The sequence below is a fragment of the Vicugna pacos genome, chromosome 7, assembly GCF_048564905.1.
Source record: "Vicugna pacos chromosome 7, VicPac4, whole genome shotgun sequence".
Lineage (NCBI taxonomy): Eukaryota > Metazoa > Chordata > Mammalia > Artiodactyla > Camelidae > Vicugna > Vicugna pacos.
Window position 1 is genome coordinate 62318763 of NC_132993.1, and position 23711 is coordinate 62342473.

Here is a 23711-nt window from a genome sequence, read left to right on the forward strand (position 1 = left end):
ACTAAGTTGTACCTCCCTCTTCCCTAACTCCTGACAACCGCTGATTCTTTTGCTGTCGCCAAAGTTTTGCTGATTGGAATAATATAGTGTATAACCTTTTCAGATTGACTTATTTCAGTTAGTAAATGCGTTTAAGATTCCTCCATTCCTCCGTGTCTTTTTGTAGCCTAACAGCCCAATTCTTTTCAGCCCTGAATAAAGATTCCATTGTCTTGATGTAACATAGTTTATTTATCAATTCACCTACCGAAGGAGATTTGGTTACTTCCAAGTTTTGGCATTTATGAATAAAGCTGCTATAAGCTTCTGTGTGCAGGGGTTTTTTTGTGGACATAAGTTTTCAGCTCCTTTGCGGAAATACCAAGGAGTGTGAGTGTGGGTCTTATGGTAAGAGTAGGTTTAGTTTTATAAGAAATCACCAAACTGTCTTCTAAAGTGGTTGTACCATTTTGCATTCCCACCAGCAATAAATGAGAGTTTCTGTTGCTCCACATCCTCACCAGCCTTTGGTGGTGTCAGTGTTCTGCATTTTGGCCATCCTAATAGGTGTGTAGTAGTATCTCGTTTTAATTTTGCAATTCCCTAGTGTCACATGATGCCCTTTTTTAGGTATAAAGCACAGATATATGTAAACAGATACACAGTATATGTAAACAGATACACAGTATATGTGTAGTACTAAAATTTCAAGGAGGGAGACAACTAGGTTAACATGCCCCTCCTTAAGAGGGCATAGTGAAATAAAGAAATGGAGAAGCACTGTCTGGGCAGTCCAAGAGGCAGCATGAGGAGAGCAACACAGGATAGAAGAGAAAGGTTGCTTATGCTGAAGGTCTGGATCCTGGCCTCGCAAAGGATCTGAGCAGTGAAATAAGCTAGTGGAATAAAATCAAGTATGGAAAGCAGAGCAGAAGTTAATTCTTTATAGCCTGTTTGTGTTAAGGAGGGTTCTCCAGAGAAACAGAACCAGTAGTATATATTGGGCAGGGGGAGGGGGGAGAGAGAGAGATTATTTAACAACTCTGTGCCTCAATTTCTTCAGCTGTAAAATGGAAATAATAATCACATCTACATCAGAAGACTGTTGTGAAGAATAAATAAGTTAATATACAGCACTCAGAACAGTACCTGCTACATAGGAAGTGCCCAGTAAAGTTTTAAAAAACATGAAGCTGGTATGGATCAGCAGTGGAATGCAAAAATGGAAAGCTAATTGAGTACACACAGGAGATGTTTTTAATTTAACATTTACTTACAGTTTTTAAATGCTGACTATTTTTGTCATTCTTGCTCAGACAGTTCTCTGCCTGTCCCTGAGCCTGACCTTAGAAAAGACACATCTCTGTAATGTGGCCACTGGGGCCTCTACCCCTCGTCTGGGCTGCAGAACTAACTCAGATGCCTTTAGCATTTATAGGGAGCTCCAGAAACTCCCTGAAAGCCATTTCTTTACACTTTAGGAAAACAGAGATGGATAGTTAGTTCAGCCAGGAAGGCCAGTGAAATGCCAACATAAGCTCTTCCCTACCGGAGTTCCACAAGGCCCCCGACAGCAATGAAAACCTGTGCTCCCCAAGGGGTCCATTCGGAATATCCCACGTTTGTTTGTGGCTAAGCAGCTAGGCTCTCTGCAGCCCTCAAAACTCTCAAGCAAAGAATAGATTTTAAACCTTTGGATTCTAACCAAACAGAGCAGAAGGCGGAAGAGTAAATGGCTTACCAAAAAAAAGTCATTTCAGAGAAAAGTCACGTCACTAAGTTCAGATCTAGGAAAATGAAACTGAAATCAAATCTGCAGACTTCCTTCTCCCTGCCTTCCAGTTTTGACACACCCATTACTGAGAAACACCCTGCCATTTCTGAGCCTGAACTCAGGCTGAAGAAGCAGCCGAGGAGAAACTTTCCTGAATGAAAAAAATATTTTCCTCTGTCATAGCAGGAAGAAGAGAAGACAGAACTTAGGCTGTTTCCTCCACCAAAATAAGGGGTTACCCCTCATTTACGTAGAAGAAATTTGCAAGAAAAATCTGGGTAAGTACAATATCTGTTATTAATATTATTATTACTATCTATTACAGCATGTTATTGACTAGAAAGGAATCTACTTCTCACTTAGAATAGTGAAGTATACTCCAAAAAATAATAATATTTTAAGGCTAGACTGTTCACCACTATGACAGGAATCTGCCTTCTGTAATTTGAAAAAGGAGTCATAACATTTCATAAAAGATGCAGTTGAAAACTAGAGGCACTTTTATTGATGAAATCCCCCAAGGCATTAGCAGCAGCATCAGAAAGAACATAAAATGAAAATTTAAAGATATACTTTACATTAATCAAAGATCCCTTCTACCATCTACTCTAAGGTGTTGCAAAAAATAAAACTACCCAATAATTCTCAGATATTAGTGTCAGATGATATGTATAAGAGACAGAGATGCAGAGAGACAGTGATAGAGACAACGACAGACTACTACAGGAAGTAATTGAAATTATGACAGCTTCTTTATTTCCTGGTAAAAATCCAGGTTTATATCTGATTTCCCCCCAAAGTAAGGAACAAGGTAATACAAGGGGGTGATGGAAATACATTTCTGATTTAAAGGCCTGCTCTTCAACTTCCTTTAGAAAAGCTAACAAGCTCTACAGTTACCCTACAGTTAATAAATATATGTGGGTTTGATGGATCATGTAACATTATGTTTCCTTTCTTTTACTGGTTGCTGAGAAACTCAGAACCAAATTTTCAGGCCACTTCTAGTAAGGTAAATAGAATTGATAACAGTTATTTTAGGCACTAACTTTTATTCCATGGCTTCACCTTTTCACTTCTACCCACATTTAGCCTTCTCCCTGACTTTTTTTTTTCTGGCTTTTACAGTTTCTTCCAGTTTTATTAACATATAATTGACGTAGAATGCTGTATAAGTTTAAGGTGCACAACATAATGATTTGACTTATATACATCATGAAATGGATACTACAGTAAGTTTAGTGACATCCATCATCTCATATAGATACAAAATAAAAGAAAAAGAAAACAGTATTGTTTTTCTTGTGATGAGAACTCTCTGGATTTACTCTCTAAACATCTTTTCCATATAACATACAGCAGGTTTAATTGTATCAGTCATGTTGTACGTTACATCCCTAGAACTTATTTATCTTATACTTAGAAGTTTGTACCTTTGGATTGCCTTCATACGATTCATCTTCTCTCTACTGCCCCCTACCTCTGGTAACTACAAATCTGATTTTTTTTTTCTATGAGTTTGTTTTTGAAATATAATTGATCTACAACACTGTGTTAGCTCCTGATGCACAACATAGTGATTCATTATTTCTATATGTTACAAAATATCACCACCAGAAGTCTCGTCACCAAATATATTATATTAGTATTGCCTATATTCCCCACACTGTACATTTCATGCCCAACACTCATTTATTTTGTAACTGGAAGTTTGTACCTCTTAATCTCCCTAACCTATTACACTCACCCCCCTGCCCTCCTCCCATCTGGCAATCACCGATTTGTTCTCTGTATATATGACTCTGTTTCTGTTTCTGTTTATTCATTTATTTTGTTTTTTAGATTGCATATGTAAATGAAATCATATGGTATTTGTCTTTCTCTGTCTGACTTATTTCATTTCGCATAATACCCTCTAGGTTCATCCATTTGTCCCAAAAGCAAGATTTCATTCTTTTTTATGGCTAAGTAATATTCCATTGTCTTCTTTATACATTTATCTGTTGATAGACACTTAGGTTGCTTCCATATCTTAGGTATTATATATAATGCTGCAATGAACGTAGGGGTGATTATCTTTTCAAATTAGTGTTTTTGTTTTCTTTGGAAGAATACCCAGAAGAAGAATTGCTAGATAATGTGGTAGTTCTATTTTTAATTGTTTGAAGAACCTCCATACTGTTTTCCATAGTGGCTGGTACCAATTTACGTTCCCACCAGTAGTGTACAAGGGTTCCCTTTTCTTCACATCCTCTTCAACACTTGTTATTTCTTGTCTATTTCATAGCCATGCTAATAGGTGTGCAATGGTATCTCACTGTGGTTTTGATTCGCACTTCCGTCAGTAGTGATGTTGAGTGTTTTTTCGTATGTCTTTGGGCCACCTGTATGTCTTTGAGAAAATGTCTGTTAAGGTCCTCTGCCGTTTTTTGTTTGGGTTGTTTGGTTTTGGATATTGAGTTGTATGAGTTCTTTGTATATTTTGGATATTAACCCCTTATCAGATATTCCATTTGCAAATATCTTCTCCTATTCAGTAGGCAGACTTTTCATTTTATTAATTCTTTCCTTCACTGTACAAAAGCATTTTAGTTTGATTCCCATTTGTTTATTTTTGTTTTTGTTGTGCTTGCCTGAGGAGGCATATCCAAAATAATATTGCTAAGACCGCTGTCAAAGACAGTACTACATATGTTTTCTTCTAGGAGTTTTATGGTTTCAAGTCTTACCTATAAGTCTTTAATCCATTTCACATTTATTTTTATATGTAATATGAGAAAGTAGTCCAATTTCATTCTTTTGCATGGAACTGTCTAGTTTACCCAACACCACTTATTGAAGAGGCTGTCTTTTCCCCATTGTGTATTATTATTTTCTTTGTTGTAGATTAATTGACCATGTAAGCATGGATTCACTTCTGGGCTCTCTATTCTGTTCCATTGACCTATATGCCTGTTTTTGTGCCAGTACCATACTATTTTTATTACTGAAGTTTTGAGTGTAGTTTGAAATCAGAAAGCATGATACCTCCAGGTTTGTTCTTATTTCTCAAGATTGTTTTGGCTATTTGGGGTCTTTCATGATTCCACATAAATTTTAGAATCATTTGTTCTAGTTCTGTGAAAAATGCCATTGGTATTTTGATAGAGCTTGGACTGAATCTGTAGATTCCCTTGGATAATGTAAGCATTTTAATATTAATTCTTCCAATACATGAACATGGTATATCTTTACATCTGTTTGTGTCATCTCCAATATCGTTCATTGTGTCATATAGTTTCCAGAGTACAGGTTTTTTAACTCCTTAAATTTATTCCTAGGTATGTATTATTTTTGATGCAATTGTAAATGAGATTGTTTTCTTAATTATTCTTTCTGATTTTTTATTGTTAGTGTATAGAAACACAACAGATTTCTGTATATTAATTTTATATCCTGCAACTTTATTGAATTCATTTATTAGCTCTAATAGTTTTTTGGTGACATTTTAGGACCTTTATATGTAATATTATCTTATCTGCAAACAGTGACAGTTTTACTTTTTCCTATCCAGTTTGGATGACTTTTATTTCTTTTTCTTATCTAGTTTCTGTCACTAGGACTTCCAATAGTATATTAAATAAAAGTGGCAAGAGAGAGCATCCTTGTTTCGTTCCTAATCTTAGAGGAAATGTTTTCAGCTTTTCACCATTGAGCATGATGTTGGTTGTGGGTTTGTTATATATGGCTTTTATTATATTGAGGTATGTTCCCTCTATACCCATTGTGTTGAAAGTTTTTGTCATAAATGGATTGTCAAAAGCTTTTTCTGAATCTATTGAGTTGATAATATCATTTTTATTCTTCAATTTGTTAATGTGGTGTATCACATTGATTGATAGATACTGAACCATCCTTGCATCCCTGGGATAAATCCCACTTGGTTATGGTGTATGATCCTTTTAATTTATTGATGAATTTGCTTTGCTAATATTTTGTTGAGGATTTTTGCATCTATGTTCCTTGGTAATACTGGCCTATAGTTTTCATTTTTGAGGTATGTTTGTCTGGTTTGTTATCAGGATGATGATGACCTTGTAATTCAGAAGTATTCCTTTCTCATCAATAACATGCTGCAATAGTTTTTTTGTTGTTGTTGGTGGTGTTACTGGCTCAGTTTCACTACTGGTAATCAGGGTAATCAGTGTGTCCATATGGTTTTATTTATTCCTGATTCAGTCTTGGGAGATTGTATGTTTCTAGGAATTTATACATTTCTTTTAGCTTGTCCATTTTATTGGCATATAATTGTTTATAGTACTCTCTTATGATCATTTATATTTCTGGGCTGTTTCCTTTTTCATCCTGACTTCATATATTTGGGTCCTCTCTCTTTTTTTCTTGATGAGTTTGGCTAAAGGTTTATCAATTTTGTTTATCTTTTCAAAGAACCAGCTCTTAGTTTCATTGATCTTTTCTATTTTTTTAAGTCTCCATTTCATTTATTTCTGCTCTGATCTTTATGATTCCCTTCCTCTATTAACTCTGGGTTATGTTTGTTCTTTTTTCTAGTTCCTTTAGGCATAAGGTAATGTTCATTTGTGATTTTTCTTGCTTTCTGATGTAGGCTTGCATTACTATAAACTTCCCTCTCAGAACTTCTTTTGCTGCATCCCATAGGTTTTGTATTGTTGAGTTCCCATTATCATTTGTCTCTAGAGATTTTTTTAAATTTCCTCTTTGATTTCTCCAATGATCCATTAGATGTTTAGTAACATATCCTTTAGCTTCCAGATGTATGTATTTCTGCAGTTTTTATCTTCTAGTTGATTTCTAGTCTCATAGTATTGTAGTCAACAAGATGCTTAATATGATTGCAGTCCTCTTAAATTTATTGAGCCTTGCTTTGTGGCATAAAATGTGATCTATCCTGGATAAAATTTTATGTGCACTTGAAAAGAATGTGTATTCTGCTGCTATTGGATGGAATGTTCTCTCTTTATATATATCCTCTCTCTCTATATATATATATATAAATATATATTTTATATATAAATAAATATATATATATAAAATATATTTATTTATATAAAATCTCTCTCTATATATATTTTATATATATATATATAATCCACCTCATCTAAGATGTTGTCTAAGACCAGTGTTTCTTTCCTGATATTCTGTCTGGATGATCTGTTCATTGATGTAAGTGAGATGTTTAAATTCATACTATTATTGTGTGTCGACTTCTTTCTTTATGTTTGTTAATATTTGCTGTACATATTTAGGTGCTCCTATGTTGGGTACATATATTTTTTCAATTGTTATATCTTCTTGTTGGATTGATCCCTTTATCTTAATGTAATGTTCCTTTTTGTCTTTCTGAATAATATTCCTGTGTGTGTATGTATGTGTGTATCACATCTTCCTTATCCAGTCATCCACTGATGGGCATTTAGGTTTACATTTCCATATCTTGGCTATCATAAATAATGCTACAATAAACATGGGAGTGCAGCTATCTCTTCAAGATACTTATTTCATTTCCTTCTGACATATACTGAAAAGCGAGATTGCTGGATCATATAGTAGTTCTGTTTTTAGTCTTTTGAGGAATCTCCATACTGTTTTCCATAATGGCTGTAACAATTTACATTCCCACTAACGTTGTACAAGGGTTCCCTTTTCTCCACAGCCTTGCTAACTCTTGTTTTCAGTTTTAGTTTGGATAATGTCCATCTAAGATGTGTGAGGTGATATTTCATTGTGGTTTTGATTTGTATTTCCCGGATGATTAGTGATGTTAAGCACTTTTCCCTGTATCTGTTGGCCATTTGTGTGTCTTCTTTTGAGAAATGTCTATTGAGGTCCTTTGCTCATTTAAAAAAAAAAATAAGGTTATTTGTTTTCTTGCCATTAAGTAGTTTGAGTTCCTTGTGTATTTTGGATATTAACCCCTTATTAGATATAGGTTGCCGGTATTTTCTCTCATTCTATAGATTGCCTTTTCATTTTATGGATTGTTTCTTTTGCTGTGCAGAATATTTTTAGTTTGATGCAGTATTATTTGTCCATTTTGCTTTTATTGCATGTGCTTTCGGGGTCATGTCCGAAAATCACTTGCTCAGACCAACATCACAAAATTTTTCTCTATGTTTTCATTTAATAGTTTTATGGTTTCAGGTCTTAGATGTAAGTCTATAATCCATTTTGAGTTGATTTTTGTATATGGAGGGAGATAAAGGTCCAGTTTCCTTCTTCTGCTTGTGGAAAACCAGTTTTCCCCAAACTATCTAAAGAAGAGACTCTCTTTTTCCCATTGTGTGTTCTTGGCACCTTTTTTGAAGATCAATTGATCATAAAGCTTAGTTTTATTTCTGGACTGACTGTTTTGTTCCATTGGTCTATATGTCTTTTTTTTTTTTGCCAGTATCATACTGTTTGAGCTATAGCTTTATAGTATGTTTTGAAATAAGGAAGTGTGATGCCTGCAAGTTTGTTTTTCTATTCAAGATCACTTTGGTTATTTCTGGTATTTTATGATTCCATGTGAATTTTAGGCTTATTTTTCCTGTTTCTGTGAACAATATCATTGGAGTTTTGATAGATACTGTATTGAATCTCCAGATTGATTTGGGTGGTGTGGACATTTTAATAATATTCTAATTCATGAACACAAGATATCTTTCCATTTATTTGTATCTTCTTCAATTTCTTTAATCAGTGTTTTACAGTATTCAGTGTACAGATCTTTTACCTCCTTGCCTTAATTTATTCCTGAGTAGTTTTTATGCTATTGTAAATAAGATGGTTTTCTTAATTTATTTTTCAGATGATTTACTGTTATTTTATAGAAATCCAACTTTTTGTATTGACTTTGTACCTGTACCTTTACTAAATTTGTTTATTAGTTCTAACAGGTTTTTTTGGTGGTCTCTAAGGTTTTATGTGTATAATATCATTGCAAACAGAGACAGTTTTATTTCTTCCTTTTCCTGTTTGGAGGCCTTTTATTTCTTTTTCTTCTAATTGCCCTGGCTAGGACTTTCAGTATTATATAGAACATAAGTGGTTGGAGCGGGAATCTTTGTCTTGTTCTTGATCTTAGAGGAAAAGCATTCAGCTTTTCACCACTGAGTATGATGTTAGCTGTGAGCTTGTCATATATGTTCTTTATTATATTTAGGTACATTCCTTCTATACTTAATTTGTTGAGAGTTTTTGTCATGTAATGGTGTTGAGTTTCATCACATACCTTTTCTGGATCTACTGAGATGATCATATGATTTTTATCCTTCATTCTTTTAATGTGGTATATCACATTTATTGATGTGCATATGTTGAACCCTCCTTGCATCCCAGATATAAATCCCATTTTATCATGGTACATGATCCTTATAATATGCTGTAGAATTTGGTTTGCTAGTATTCTGTTGAGGATTCTTGCATTAATATTCATCAGTGATACTGGTCTGTGACTTTCTTTTTCTTGTGTCCTTGTCTGGTTTTGGTATCAGGGTGATGCTGGCCTCATTAAATGTGTTTATAAGTGTTCTCTCCTCTTCTATTTTTGGACGAGGAGTTTGAGAAGGATTGGCAATAATTCTGCTTTATATATTTGGCAGAATTCATTGGTAAAGCCACGAGGTCAGGACTTTTCCTTCTTGAGAGGTTTCAGTTACTGATTCATTCTCCTTACTTGATATTGGTCTATTCAAATTCTTTATTCATGATTCAGTCTTGGTAATTTGTATGTTTCTAGGAATTTATTTATTTATTCTAGATTGTCCAACTTGGGGTTATATAAATGTTTATAGTAGTCTCTTACAATCCTTTGCATTTCTGTAGTATCAGTTATAACATCTCTCTTTTATTTATATTCTATTTATTTGAGTCTTTTATTTATATTCTGTTTATTTGAGTCTTCTTTGTTCCTTAGTCTAGCTAAAGGTTTGTCAATTTTGTTGCTTTTCAAAAAAACAGCTCTTAGTTTCATTGATCTTTTCTATTTGTCTAGTTTTTATTTCATTTATTTCTGCTCTTATCTTTATTATTTCATTCCTTCTGTGAACTTAGGTTGAGTTTGTTCTTTTTCTGGTTCCTTGAGGTATAACATTAGGTTGGTTATTTGAGATCATTCTTTTTTCTTAATGTAGGTATTTATCATTACAAACTTTCTTCTTAGAACTGTTTGTGCTGCAGCTCATGAGTTTTGACATGTTGTGTTTCCATTTTCACTTGTCTCAAAATATTTTTTGATATCCCTTTTGGTTTCTTGTTGACCTGTTTGTTGGTCAGAAATATGTCATTTAATTTCCACATATATATGAGTTTTCCAGTTTTCATTTTATTATTGATTTCTAGTTTAATATCATTGTGGTCAGAAAAGATACTTGATATGATTTCAAGCTTCTTAAATTTGTTAAGGCTCCTTTTGTGGCCAAATGTATAATCTATCCAGGGAAATGTTCCATGTGCACTTTGAAAGAACGTGTACTCTGTTGCTATTGGATAGAATGTTCTGACTGTGTCTGTTAGGTCCCTTTGATTTATTATATTGTTTAGGTCTGCTGTTTCCTTATTGAATTTCTATTTGAATGATATATCCATTGTTAAAACTGGGATATTGAAGTCATCTGCTATTATTGTAGTGTCTCTTTCTCCCATTAGTACTGCTAATATTTGCTATATTTTAAGTGTTCCATAGTACCTAAATTTGGGTGCATTATATGTTTACAGTTTTACATCATCTTGATGAATTGACCTCTTTATTATTATATAATCATCTCCTTTTTCTCTTTGACAGTTTTTGAATTCAAGCCTATTTTGTCTAAGAGTAGCCACTCCCTGCTGTCTTTTGGTTACCATTTGCATGGATTATCTATTTCCATCCCTTCACTTTCAGTGCATGAATATCCTTAAATCTAAAATGAGTCTCTTACAGGCAGCATATTATTGTTGTATATGATTTTTTAATCCATTCAGACATGTTATATCTTTTGATTTGTTAATTTAATCCTTTTACATTTAAAGTAATTATTGATAGGAGAGGATTTACTATTGACATTTTGTTAATTGTTTTCTGGCTATTTTTAGTTCCTCTGTTCCTTTTTTCCTTTCTTGATGTCTTCCCTTGTGATTTGACAACTTTTTATAGTATGCTTTGACTCTTTTCTCTTTATTCTTTGTATGTCTACTACAGGTTTTTTATTTGTGGTTACCATGAAGCTTGTATTAATCATCTTATAGATATAATAGTCTATTTTAAGTAGGTAACAATTTCACTTCAGCCACACACAAAATTCAACTACATACAAAATCTCTACACTTAACTTCTCCCTCCACATTTTGTGTTATTAATGGCATAGTTTACATCTTTTATATGTAATGTATCCATTAACAGATTATTTTACCTATAGTTATTTTTTAATACTTTTGTCTTTTACTTTTATGTCAGAATTAAAAGTGATTTATCTACCACCATAACAGTATTAGAGTGTTCTGAATTTGACTATATTCTTACCTTCAAAACAAGTTTTATACTTTCATATTTCTTTCATGTTGTCAGCATACTTTTGTTACTCAAAGACCTCCCTTTAGCATTTCTTATAAAACAGGTTTAGTGGTAAAGAACTCTACAGCTTTTCTTGGGGGAGGGGGTCTGAGAAAGTCCTTATGTCTCCTTCATTTCTGAAGGACAACTTTGCAAGGTTCTTAAGTATTCACAGTTGACAGTTGTCTTTCAGCACTTTAAATATATCATCCCCCTCTCTACCGGCCTATAAATTTTCTGCTTTGAAATCTGTTGATAGTTTTATGAGGGTTCCCTTGTATGTGAGGAATTTTTTTTTCTCTTGCTGCTTTTAAACTTCTTTGTCTTTGATTTTAGACAGTTTTATTATAATGTGTCTTAGAGAAGAGGTTTTTGTGTTGAAACTTTTGGGGAACCTATGAGCTTTATGAAGTTGGATGTTCAAATCTCTCCCGACATTTGGGAATTTTGCAGCCATGTTTTCTTTATATAAGCCTTTTGCCTTTCTCTTTCTCTCTTCTCCCTCTGTAGGAGTATACGAGTCAATTGTTACTTTTAACGGTATCCCATAATTCATGTGGGCTTTCTTCACTCTTTTTCATTCTTTTTTCCTTTTGCTCCTCTGAAGGGAGAATTTCAAATGTACTGTCTTCAAGTTCATTGATTCTTTTGCTTGGATGAGTCTGCCATTGAAGCTTTCTGTTGAATTCTTCAGTTCAGTCATTGTATTCTGCAATGCTAAGATTTCTGTTTATTTTATTTTAATGCTTTCTATTACTTTGTTCAATTTTGTTCATTCATTGTTTTCCTAATTTTGTTTAATTGTCTATCTGTGTTTTCTGGTTGTTCACAGAATTCTTTACGAAGATTATTCTGAATTACTTGTCAGGTAGTTCATAGATCTTCATTTCCTTAGATCCATCTATTGGAATTTTATTATTTTGTTATTTATTTTATTTTCCTTTGGCATTATGTTTCACTGATTATTCATAATTCTTGTGGCCTTGCATTGTTGTCTGCACATTTGAAGGAGTAGGCACCTCTTCCAGTCTTTACAGACTGGCTTAGTCAGGGAAAGCCCTTCACCAGTTTATCCAGAGATTGTGGGTGAATTGTCTGGTAGATTCTGTGGGTGGGCTTAATGCTGGAATCCTCAGGTGGGCAGATCTGGTGCCTGGATCAGCAGGTAGACTGGCCTAGTGCTTAGGTCTACAGGGGTGGGCTGGCATTTGGGTCCATGTGGTGGCCCTGGCCCGTGAAGTCCTGGTGGCAGGCCTGGGTTCTGATGCCGCACAAGTTGGCCTATAGCCTGAGGCCACAGGTGCTAGCCTGAAGGTTGGGTCCATGGAGTTCAGCCTGCTGCTGGGGCTGGCCATGTGCCAGGGTCTGTGGGAGCCAGGCTGGAGGCTGGGGCAGATCGGGAGCCCGAGTCCACAGGAACCTATCTGGAGTCTGGGTCCATGATGCCCAACCCAGCACTAGGACAAGCAGAGAGCCTGGGTCTGTGGGAGCTGGCCTAGCCTGGGTCTGAGGCAGGAGCCTGTGTCTATAGGAGACTGCCTTGACCTTGGGGCCGCAGGGACTGCCTTGACATTGGGGTGCGACAGGAATCTTGGTCCATGGGAGCTCATCTGAAGGCTAGATTTGCAGAAACTTTGCTGCCAGGGTAATACCAACTTCATAAAATGAATTAGGAAGTATTCCCCTTTTACTGTATTCTAGAAGAGATTGTATAGAATCAGTGTTAGTTCTTTAAGTGTTTGATAGAATTTTTCAGTGAATCTGTCTAGGCCTGAAAATTTTTCTTTGTGGGGAGATCTTTAAAATTAAAAATCCAGTTTTCTTTGAAGTTATAGGACTATTTAAATACTCTATTTCATAGTGAATGGACTGTGGAAGTTTGTGTTTTTTGAGGAATTTTTCCATTTCATTTGAGTTGTCAAATTTGTGTGTTTGAAATTATTCATACTACTCCCTTCTCCTTTTGATGTGTATAGAGTTCAAAATGATGTCTACTGTTTCACTTCTGATATTGATAAATTGTGCCTTCTCTTTTTTATTCTTTGTCAGTTTTGCCAGAAGTTTATCAATTTTACTGATTTTTTCAGGAAGCAGATCTTTGTTTCATTGATCTTCTCCATTGTTTTCTGTTTCAGTTTATTTGATTTCTGCTCTTATCTTTTTTATTTCCTTTCTTCTGCTTGCTTTCAGTTGTTTTGCTTTTCTTTATCAAGCTTTTCTAAGTTTTTGAGGTAAGACCTTAGATTATCAATTTGAGACTTTTCTCCTCTAATATATGGTTTTACTGCAGAAATTTAAAAAATACTGCTTTAACTGTGTCCCATAAATTTTGGTATATTTTCATTTTCGTTCATTGCTATGTATTTTTTAAAATTTTTACTTGAGACTTTTCTTTGGCCCATGAATTATTTAGAAGTATAGTTGTAGTATTTAGTGAATTTCCTCTTATCTTTCTGTTATCAGTTCCTAATAAGATTCCATTGTAGTCTTGTAGTAACCTATAATGAAAATCATATGAAAATGAATATATGTATGTGTATGTATGACTGAAACATTATGCTATACACCAGAAATTGACACAATGTTGTACACTGACTATACTTCACTAAAAAACCAAACCAAACCAAACCAAACCATACCAAACAAAAAAAAGATTCCATTGTGGTTGCAAACATATTCTGTATGATTTCAGTTATTTTAAATTTGTTGAAATTTGCTTTATCATTTAGGTTATGGTTTATCTTGGACACTTAAAAAGAAAAGTTTTCTGCTGTTGTTGAATGGAGTGCTCTATAAATTTGGTTTGGTACCTGTTGGTTGGTGGTGTTGAGTTCTTCTATATCTCACTTCCTGAAGGTTACATGAAAACTTTTTACAGTTTCACTTTTATCTACAGTGTTTTTGAGTGTATCACTTTGTATAGCTTTTTTATTGCTTGCTCTAGATGTTATGTAACTTATGATAGTCCAACAATTTTTTTTACCAATTTGAATGAAGCATAGAAATCTTACTTACTTTTATACCCCCTTACTCTATCCACTTATAATGATCTTAAATATTTCCACTACATTCATTTATATAACCATGTTAGACAGTGCTTCAAAAATCAAACATAATTTTGAAAACCAAAGAGAAGTCCATTATATTTACCAATATTTTTACTTACTGTGTTCTTTTTTTCCTAATTTACCAAGGTTCTTTCTCTTATTTTGTTAGATAATTTCCTTTATTTATTTTTTTTTATTGTGTTATAGTCAGTTTACAATGTTGTGTCAATTTCTGGTGTACAGCACAATATTTCAGTCATACATGAATATACATATATTCATTTTCATATTCTTTTTCACCATGAGCTACTACAAGATCTTCAATATATTTCCCTGTGCTATATAATATGAACTAGTTTATCTATCCTATATATACCTGTCAGTATCTACAAATCTCGAACTCCCAGTCTATCCATTCCCACCCTCCTCCCCCCTGGCAACCACAAGTTTGTATTCTATGTCAATGAGTTTGTTTCTGTTTTATATTTAAGTTCATTTGTCTTCTTCTTTTTTTTTAGATTCCACATATGAATGATATCATATGGTATTTTTCTTTCTCTTTCTGGCTTATTTCACTTAGAATAACATTCTCCAGGGACATCCATGTTGCTGCAAATGGCATTAAGTTGTCATTTTTTATGGCTGAATAGTATTCCATTGTATAAATATACCACAACTTCTTTATCCAGTCATCTGTCGATGGACATTTAGTTTATTTCCATGTCTTGGCTATTGTAAATTGTGCTGCAATGAACATTGGGATGCAGGTGTCATCCTGAAGTAGGGTTCCTTCTGGATATATGCACAGGAGTGGGATTGCTGGGTCAAATGGCAAGTCTATTTTTAGTCTTTTGAGGAATCTCCACACTGTTTTCCATAAGGGCCGCACCAAACTGCATTCCCACCAACAGTGTAGGAGAGTTCCCTTTTCTCCACACCCTCTCCAGAATTTATCATTTGTAGACTTTTGAATGATGGCCATTCTGACTGGTGTGAGGTGATACCTCATTGTAGTTTTGATTTGCATTTCTCTGATTAGTGATACTGAGCATTTTTTCATGTGCCTATTAGTCATTCGTATGTCTTCACTGGAGAATTGCTTGTTTAGGTCTTCTGCCCATGTTCAGATTGGGTTGTTTGGTTTTTTTCTTATTAAGTCATATGAGCTGTTTATATATTCTGGAAATCAAGCCTTTGTCAGTTTCATCCTTTGAAAATATTTTCTCTCATTCTGTAGGTTGTCATTTTGTTTTGTGATAATTTCCTTTAACCATTCTCTTAGGGTAGGTTGTGTAGGTTGTATTATTTTACATTCCCATCAATAGTGCACAAGGGTGCCTCCATTTCTCCACATCCTCACTAATACCTGTTATTTTTTTTTTAAATAGTGATCATTATAGTAGATGTGAAATGATGTATCGTTGTGTGCTAGGTTTGCATTTCTGTAATGGTTAGTGATGTTGAGCATCTTTTCATATGCCTGTTGGTCATTGTACATCCTCTTTGGAGAAATGTCTGTTTAAGTTCTTTGCTCACTTTTAATTGGATTATTTGTTTTGTTGTTGTTGAGTTGGAGGTTTTTTTTTTTTAATATATTCTGGATATTAACCCCTTATCAGATCCATGATTTGCAAATATTTTCTCTCATCCCATAAGTTGTCTTTTCATTCTGTTCATTGTGTCCTTTAATACAGTTTTTAAGTTTGATATAGTCCCACAAAAGGGGCTTACTTTAAAAGTTAGTACATCTAAAATAATTTCCCACTTCCACCCTTTTTCCTCTCCCCAGCTTATTTTAAGTTTGAGCTTCTTATTATCTATAGGCCAAATTACTGAAAGAAGCTTCACCTACTTCAGTTTTTTTAGAAGGCAATATATTTTCTATGTTTCTGATTGACATAGTATTGTAGGAGAGTAAAATCTCCATCAATTTTGCATATCTTTGCCTAGTTTTATATTAATATAGCTGTAAGGTATATTTTTTATTCACTTTCTAGACATACAGAAGTTATTAACCAAAAAATAAGAGCTTTAACCTTGGACCAGTGCTCAGCTTTATGTCTGGAAGGGAAAATAAATCCTAATCTTGAATTTGTATTTACCACTGGTAGGCAATATTCCTGTGTATTATTTCATGGAAGTGGGTCTGTCCACAATTCCTGGGGCTTACCTCCTTTGTTAATTTGATTTCTCCCATGACAGTTTCATTGGAATGGCTCACATTTTTTTTTTTGGAATGGCTCACATTTTGAAGCCATTTTTGTATTGCATTTAAAGCTGACTATTATTATTTTGATTCTGTTTTTTTCCTAACCATTGCTATATTTCTGTAACCCAAATTGACATTAATTTTCCAAATAGTAGTCTGCCAATTTGCATGCCAAATTGAAATGCCATCTGTTACTGCCCAGGAATCAGCTATTATCGAAAGTTATATGAAAATTTACACGATATAACAGTAGCCTCCAAGTTTACTACCCAGCAAGTTATCCCAGAAGTCATGAAACAGAATGGGTCACAGATCAACTTAAGATGTTTGAGGCACATGCCTTATTAAATCAATTAAAATACATAACAAAAAGTAGGGGGAAAGAGATGGGTAACACACTTTGGATAAGGTACAAGAGATAAAAGGATCTCATTACCTGAGTTGTACAAGGTCATATATCCTGTCTCTCCCTCTCTGCAATATCAGCATTCTGCACTGATTCTGTAATTTTGAGAACCAGAGTTGAGGTCTATCTCCAAGGGGATCAACAGATAGAAGATACCCTGGGTCAGTGACATACACTTGCTCTAATCAGAGAGATGCAGAGGGGCATGTATGCCTGCCCACAGTTACAACTCATCAACTAGCCTGATAAGCTACTCTGGATTTTTTTATATTTCTTACGTAGAGGACACAAAGGATCAGAATGGGTGTCAACATTAGGTGACCCAACTAAGATTTCAAAAATATAAAGTGCTTCAAGTGTACCTCGTGAATACTTAATATCTATTTGGTCCTTCCAGCTCGTCCTAACTATGTTTAACACTCATATGCAGTATTTACTTTATCGATGTCTATCATAACGTTTTTCACAAACTACTTGCTTCTATACCTCATTTTATATACCTTACTCATATCACACAACCTTCTCTGTTTAGTTTCATAGAGCCTTCTTTGTTTCTCTTATTTTCTGTAGCATAATTGAGTATTTTAAAATAATACAGCAAATGCATATTATAGAAAACAACATTAAGAAGGATGAAAAATCTTTATATATATTTACTGGAAGTATTCCAAACATACAGTTAGTGAATAAAGCAAGCAAAGAGAAGTGTGTATAGTATGTTGCCATTTGAATGAGGAAAAAAAGTGCTTCTGCATTTGTATTTGGTAGTATTTTTTTGAAAGGATATAGAAGGAACTGATAATGGTAATTTCATCTCAGGAGGATAATTAGATGACATGTATATCCTTTTGAGTTTTTTAAATTTTGTAAGACATGTATATATTGTCTATTGAAAAATTAACTGATTATTTTTTAATTTACTTATAAAAATACTAAATAATTTTTCTTTTTCTATATACAGGTATCAGAATGGCCGGACAACTTAACTTGCCAGAAAATACAGACGACTGGACAATACAGGATGTAAATCGGTGGTTAGAGAGTCATAAAATTGAGCAAAAACACAGAGAAATTTTGACTGCGCAAGATGTGAATGGGGCAAACCTCAAGTACTTAACTAGAAATGACCTCGTTGATCTGGGCATAACATTTGGACCAGCTATCCAAATAGAACATCTATTCAAAGAGTTGCTGGAAAAATCCTCTGGAGATCCCCGTCACCCATGTAAGAGGGGGAAAGCCAATAAAAATGTTGGAGAAGCTTCAAAGCAAAAACAAAAGGATAAAGAGAAATCAGATATGGTTAATGACTCTGCAGTGAGTACAGTTCCCAAAGTTTCTAAGTCACTAAAAAATGAGGACATAGAAGATGAGATAGATGGCACGAAGGGAAAGCAGCCATCCATAGAACTGACATGTGTGTCATACCCTTTTGATGAATTCAGTGATCCATATCGTTACAAATTGAATTTTAGTCTACAGCCTGAAACAGGACCACTCAATCTCATTGATCCAGTACATGAATTCAAAGCCTTCACAAATAGAAAAACAGCCACAGAAGAGGATGTTAAGATGAAATTTAGCAATGAGGTTTTCCGATTTGCTTCAGCTTGTATGAATTCACGTACCAATGGCACCATTCATTTTGGAGTCTTGGACAAACCCCATGGAAAAATTGTTGGTGTGGAAGTCACCACTGTCACCAAGGAAGCCCTCATTGACCACTTCAATCTGATGATCCACCAGTATTTTGAAGACCATCAGGTCCAAAAAGCAAAGAATTGCATTCGAGAGCCAAGATTTGTAGAAGTTTTACTGCCAAACAGTACTCCATCTGACAGATTTGTTATTGAAGTGGATGTTGTTCCAAAATATTCTGAATGTGAACATGAGTATTTTCAGATTAAAATACAAAATTGTAGCAATGAGACATGGAAACAAAGTCCAAACTTCTCAGTCTTTGTGCGAGATGGGGCCAGTTCTAAGGACATCATGAAAAATAAAGCAGATTTCAAAGCATTTAAATTAGATTTAAAAAGACTGGGAGAAGCTAGGAAAGAGGCAGAAGAAAAATGCAGAGTAAAAACACATAAAAAAGAGAGTGAGGGACCAAAGCTTGTTAAATTGTTGACAGGAGGTCAGGATTTGTTAGATAATTCATACTACGAATGGTACATTCTTGTAACAAATAAATGCCATCCGACTCAAATAAAACACTTAGATTTCCTAAAGGAAATTAAATGGTTTGCTGTATTAGAGTTTGATCCTGAATCTGTGAGCAAGGGTGTGGTCAAAGCTTACAAAGAAAGCCGAGTAGCAAACCTTCACTCCCCAAGTTTGTATATGGAGGCAAAGACCACAGATGAGAAGATCACTAGTCTGAATCTTTATCAACAACTCAGCTGGATTTTCTGCAATGGCAGGTTAGACCTTGACACTGAAAGATACACACCCTTAGATCCAAGTTCCTGGCAAAGAGAAAAAGCATCTGAAGTCCGGAAACTGATTTCATTTCTTACACATGAAGACATAATGCCAAGAGGGAAGTTTTTGGTGGTATTTCTATTACTCTCCTCTGTCGAAGACCCAATGGACCCCCTCATTGAGACCTTCTGTGCTTTCTACCAAGATCTGAAAGGAATGGAAAATATATTGTGTATTTGCGTTCATTCATCCATATGTCAGAGATGGAAGGATCTACTTCAAGCAAGATTAATAAAACAGCAAGATGAATTATCAAGCCAGTGTATTTCTGCTTTAAGTCTTGAAGAGATAAATGGAACTATTCTTAAGCTAAAATCTGTGACTCAATCGTCAAAGAGATTTTTGCCATCTATTGGTTCATCTACTGTCCTTCTGAAAAAAGAAGAAGATATCATGACTGCTCTGGAAATTCTCTGTGAAAATGAATGTGAAGGTACACTCTTAGAGAAGGACCGAAAAAAATTTCTTGAATTCAAGGCATCAAAAGAGGAAGACTTCTACAGAGGTGGCAAAGTATCATGGTGGAACTTCTACTTTTCTTCTGAAAACTATTCTTCACCTTTTGTCAAAAGGGATAAATATGAAAAACTTGAAGCGATGATTCAAAACTGGGCAGACTGCTCTAAGCCAACATGTGTCAAAATTATTCATTTGTATCATCATCCAGGCTGTGGTGGGACTACCTTGGCCATGCATATTCTCTGGGAACTAAGGAGGAAATTCAGATGTGCTGTGCTGAAAAACAAGACAGTGGATTTTTCTGAAATTGGAGAACAAGTGACTAATTTAATCACTTATGGGACAACGAGCAATCAGGAATACTTACCTGTACTGCTGCTTGTTGATGATTTTGAAGAACAAGATAATGTCTATCTTCTGCAGGCCTCTATTCAAACAGCTGTAGCTAATAAGTATATTCGGTATGAGAAACCTCTAGTGATCATCCTAAACTGCAGGAGATCCCAGAATCCTGAAAAAAGTGCAAAGATCTCAGACAGTGTTGCCTTAGTACAAAAACTATCTCCCAAAGAACAGAGAGCTTTTGAGCTTAAATTGAAAGAAATTGAAGAACAACATAAAAACTTTAAAGATTTTTATTCCTTCATGATTATGAAAACCAATTTTGATAAAAAGTACATAGAAAATGTGGTCAGGAATATCCTGAAAGGACAAAATATTTGTACCATGGAAGCAAAGCTCTTTTCTTTTCTGGCTCTTCTTAATTCATATGTGCCTGATACCACAATTTCACTATCACAGTGTGAAAAGTTCTTAGGAATCACAAACAAGAAGGCTTTCTGGGGAACAGAAAAACTTGAGGACAAGATGGGCACCTACTCTACAATTCTGATAAAAACAGATGTGGTAGAATGTGGGAAGTACTGTGGAGTACGCATTATTCACCGTCTGATTGCCATTCGCTCATTGGAAGAACTGAAGATAACCTATAACTTGGATAAAAGTCAGATTATGCTGAATATGCTAACAGAAAATTTGTTCTATGATACTGGTATAGGAAAAAGCAAATTTTTAGAGGATATGCAAACCCTGCTGCTCACAAGACAGCGCAATGAACATGAAGGTGAAACGGGAACTTGGTTTTCCCCGTTCATTGAAGAATTACACAAAGATGAAGGGAATGTAGCAGTTAAAAAGGTATTGCTTGAAGGTATTCATCGGTTCAACCCAAATGCATTCATTTGCCAAGCCTTGACAAGACATTTCTACATTAAAGAAAAAGACTTTAAAAGTGCTTTACATTGGGCAAATGAAGCAAAAAAGATAGAACCTGACAATTCTTATATCTCAGATACACTGGGTCAAGTCTACAAAAGTAAAATAAGATGGTGGATAGAGGATAATGGCAAAAAGGGGAACATTTCAGTTAATGATCTATCTGCTCTTTTGGATTTAGCAGTACATGCCTCAAATGCATTCAAAGAATCTCAACAGCAAAGTGAGGATAGAGAGTATGAAGTGAAGGAAAGATTTTCTCAGAAGTCAAAGAGGCGGTATGATACTTACAATACAGCTGGCTATCAAGGGGAGATAGAAGTTGCACTCTACACAATCCAGATTCTCCAGCTCATTCCTTTTTTTAACAATAAAAATGAACTGTCTAAAAAAGATATGATCAATTTTATATCAGGAAGTACTGATATTCCTGGGGATCCAAACAGTGAATTTAAATTAGTCCTCAAGAACTTTATTCCTTATCTAACTAATTTGCAATTTTCTTTGAAAAAATCCTTTGATTTTTTTGATGATTACTTTGTCCTTCTAAAACCCAGGAACAACATAAAGCAAAATGAAGAGGCCAAAATTCGGAGAAAGGTGGCTGTAAATTTTAAGAAGTATGCAGATATATTTGGTCCCTCAGAAGAATCACAGAACAAAGATCTTGGATCAAAGCTTAGTTTGCCACTTCGAGTAGAGATGTACCGGAGAAGTCTAGAAGTTTTAAAAGCAGACAAGTTTTCTGGGCTCTTGGAATATCTTATCAAAAGTCAAGAAGTTGCTGTAAGCACCATGGAAGATATAGTGAACAAGTACAATTTACTCTTTGAGCAATGCACTGTCCAAATCCTGCCAAAGGAAAAGCAAAACTTCATCTTGGCTAACATTATCCTCTACTGCATCAAACCTTCCTCCAAAATAGTAAAGCCAATTAAAAAACTGAAAGATCAGCTTCGAGAAGTCTTGCAACAAATAGGACCAGCTTACCGATTCTCAGAACCTTATTTCCTAGCTTCCCTCTTATTCTGGCCAGAAAACCAACAACTAGATCAAGATTCTAAACAAATGGAAAAGTATGCCCGGTCACTGGAAAATTCTTTCAGGGGGCAGTATAAGCATATGTATCGTACCAAGCAACCAATTGCCTATTTCTTTCTTGGGAAAGGTAACAGTATGAACAGACTTGTTCACAAAGGAAAAATTGATCAATGTTTTAGAAAGACAGCTGATTTTAATTCCTTGTGGCATAGTGGAGATGTATGGAAAGAGGAAAAAGTCCAAGAACTTTTGCTTCGGTTAAAGGGACGAGCTGAAAATAATTGTTTATACATAGAATATGGAATCAATGAAAAAATCACAATACCCATAACACCTGCTTTTTTGGGTCAACTTAGAAGTGGCAGAAGCATAGAAAAAGTGTCTTTTTACCTGGGATTTTCCATTGGAGGCCCACTTGCTTATGACATTGAGATTATTTAAGAGTTTGATCTTCTCCCTCCAGTAATGTGGATGCAATAGCACTTAACTTCTTTTAGTTCCAAGATCTATACTTTAAATTGGCAGATGTATAGATACAGACTCTGGCTTTTCAGCCCTGGGTATACAGTGTTTATATTTCCTCTTAAGCATGTTATGAGTCTCACACAGACCTAGAAACAACAAAAATACACCAAAATTCCAAGACTAATGAATAAAATGGACTCTTGTGAGAAGACTAAAGAGTCCCCAATCCAGGGGATCCCAGTAGTCTAGCAGGTATATATATAACCTAGGCATTGAACAAGCACAACTAGTAAGAGGTCATCAAAATGTAATTTTCCCTAATAAAATGATGGATATGGGAAATCATCAATGGTTGCTAAGACTGACAAAAAGTTGATAAAGAACTATACAGATGAATCAGACTGTCCTAAATCCTGATCAGTGTTAACACTGCAGAAAGAGAACCAGACATTACAGGCGTAGAAGTGCTGTAGGAGTGCACACATCACCCACGAGATAGTCTTGCCAAATAACTGAGCCTGAATCTGATCAAGCCTCTGGATCTTACTTCCAATTTAAAGGAAATACAGACACTGCATATGCTTCAGAGTAACTTCGTGTATAGGGTAGAGGGATGGTGAAAGGAGAGTAGCTGCAACAAGATTGGACCAGAGTTAACAGTGGATGCATTATGAGTACACGGGACTTCATCATACTCTTCTGTCTCCTTTGGACTGTGCTTTTAAAGTTTTCTGTTATAAAATATTTGCAAAACAAATAAAAATTTTATTTATTTTTGTCTTTACAATCCCATTCAATTTTTTTCACTGGAGAAAGTTTTTCCTTTGCTCCTACATGAAAGTTCAGCTTCAGAACCTGTCAGCACACTTTTGGCTTAAAAAAAAATCCTCTATTCAAATACAGTCTCAGTTTATAGATACAATGTCCAATTAGTGTTTCTCTGAGGCCACTTCCCACCCTGCTTCATTCAGGTTTCATTCTGCTCTACAGAGAACAGTCTCTGTTGTAGTCCTCTTGCCTTCCCAGGTGATCCTTTTGAA

The 23711-nt window shown here is 34.9% G+C and overlaps 1 protein-coding gene across 1 annotated transcript; it reads left to right on the top strand.

The window, feature by feature from the left end:
- Window positions 1–1873: 1873 nt before the first annotated feature.
- LOC102538356 (sterile alpha motif domain-containing protein 9) lies at window positions 1874–23444 on the top strand. The gene is made up of 2 exons (XM_006207637.4): window positions 1874–2031; window positions 17909–23444. Exon 2 carries the CDS (start codon window positions 17917–17919, stop codon window positions 22645–22647), a length of 4731 nt encoding a protein of 1576 aa, XP_006207699.2. The 5' UTR covers window positions 1874–2031; window positions 17909–17916; the 3' UTR covers window positions 22648–23444.
- Window positions 23445–23711: the final 267 nt, after the last annotated feature.

Excerpts from the sequence above, each read along its gene's own strand:
- LOC102538356 (XM_006207637.4), top strand. The coding sequence starts at position 17,917 with ATGGCCGGACAACTTAACTTGCCAGAAAATACAGACGACTGGACAATA.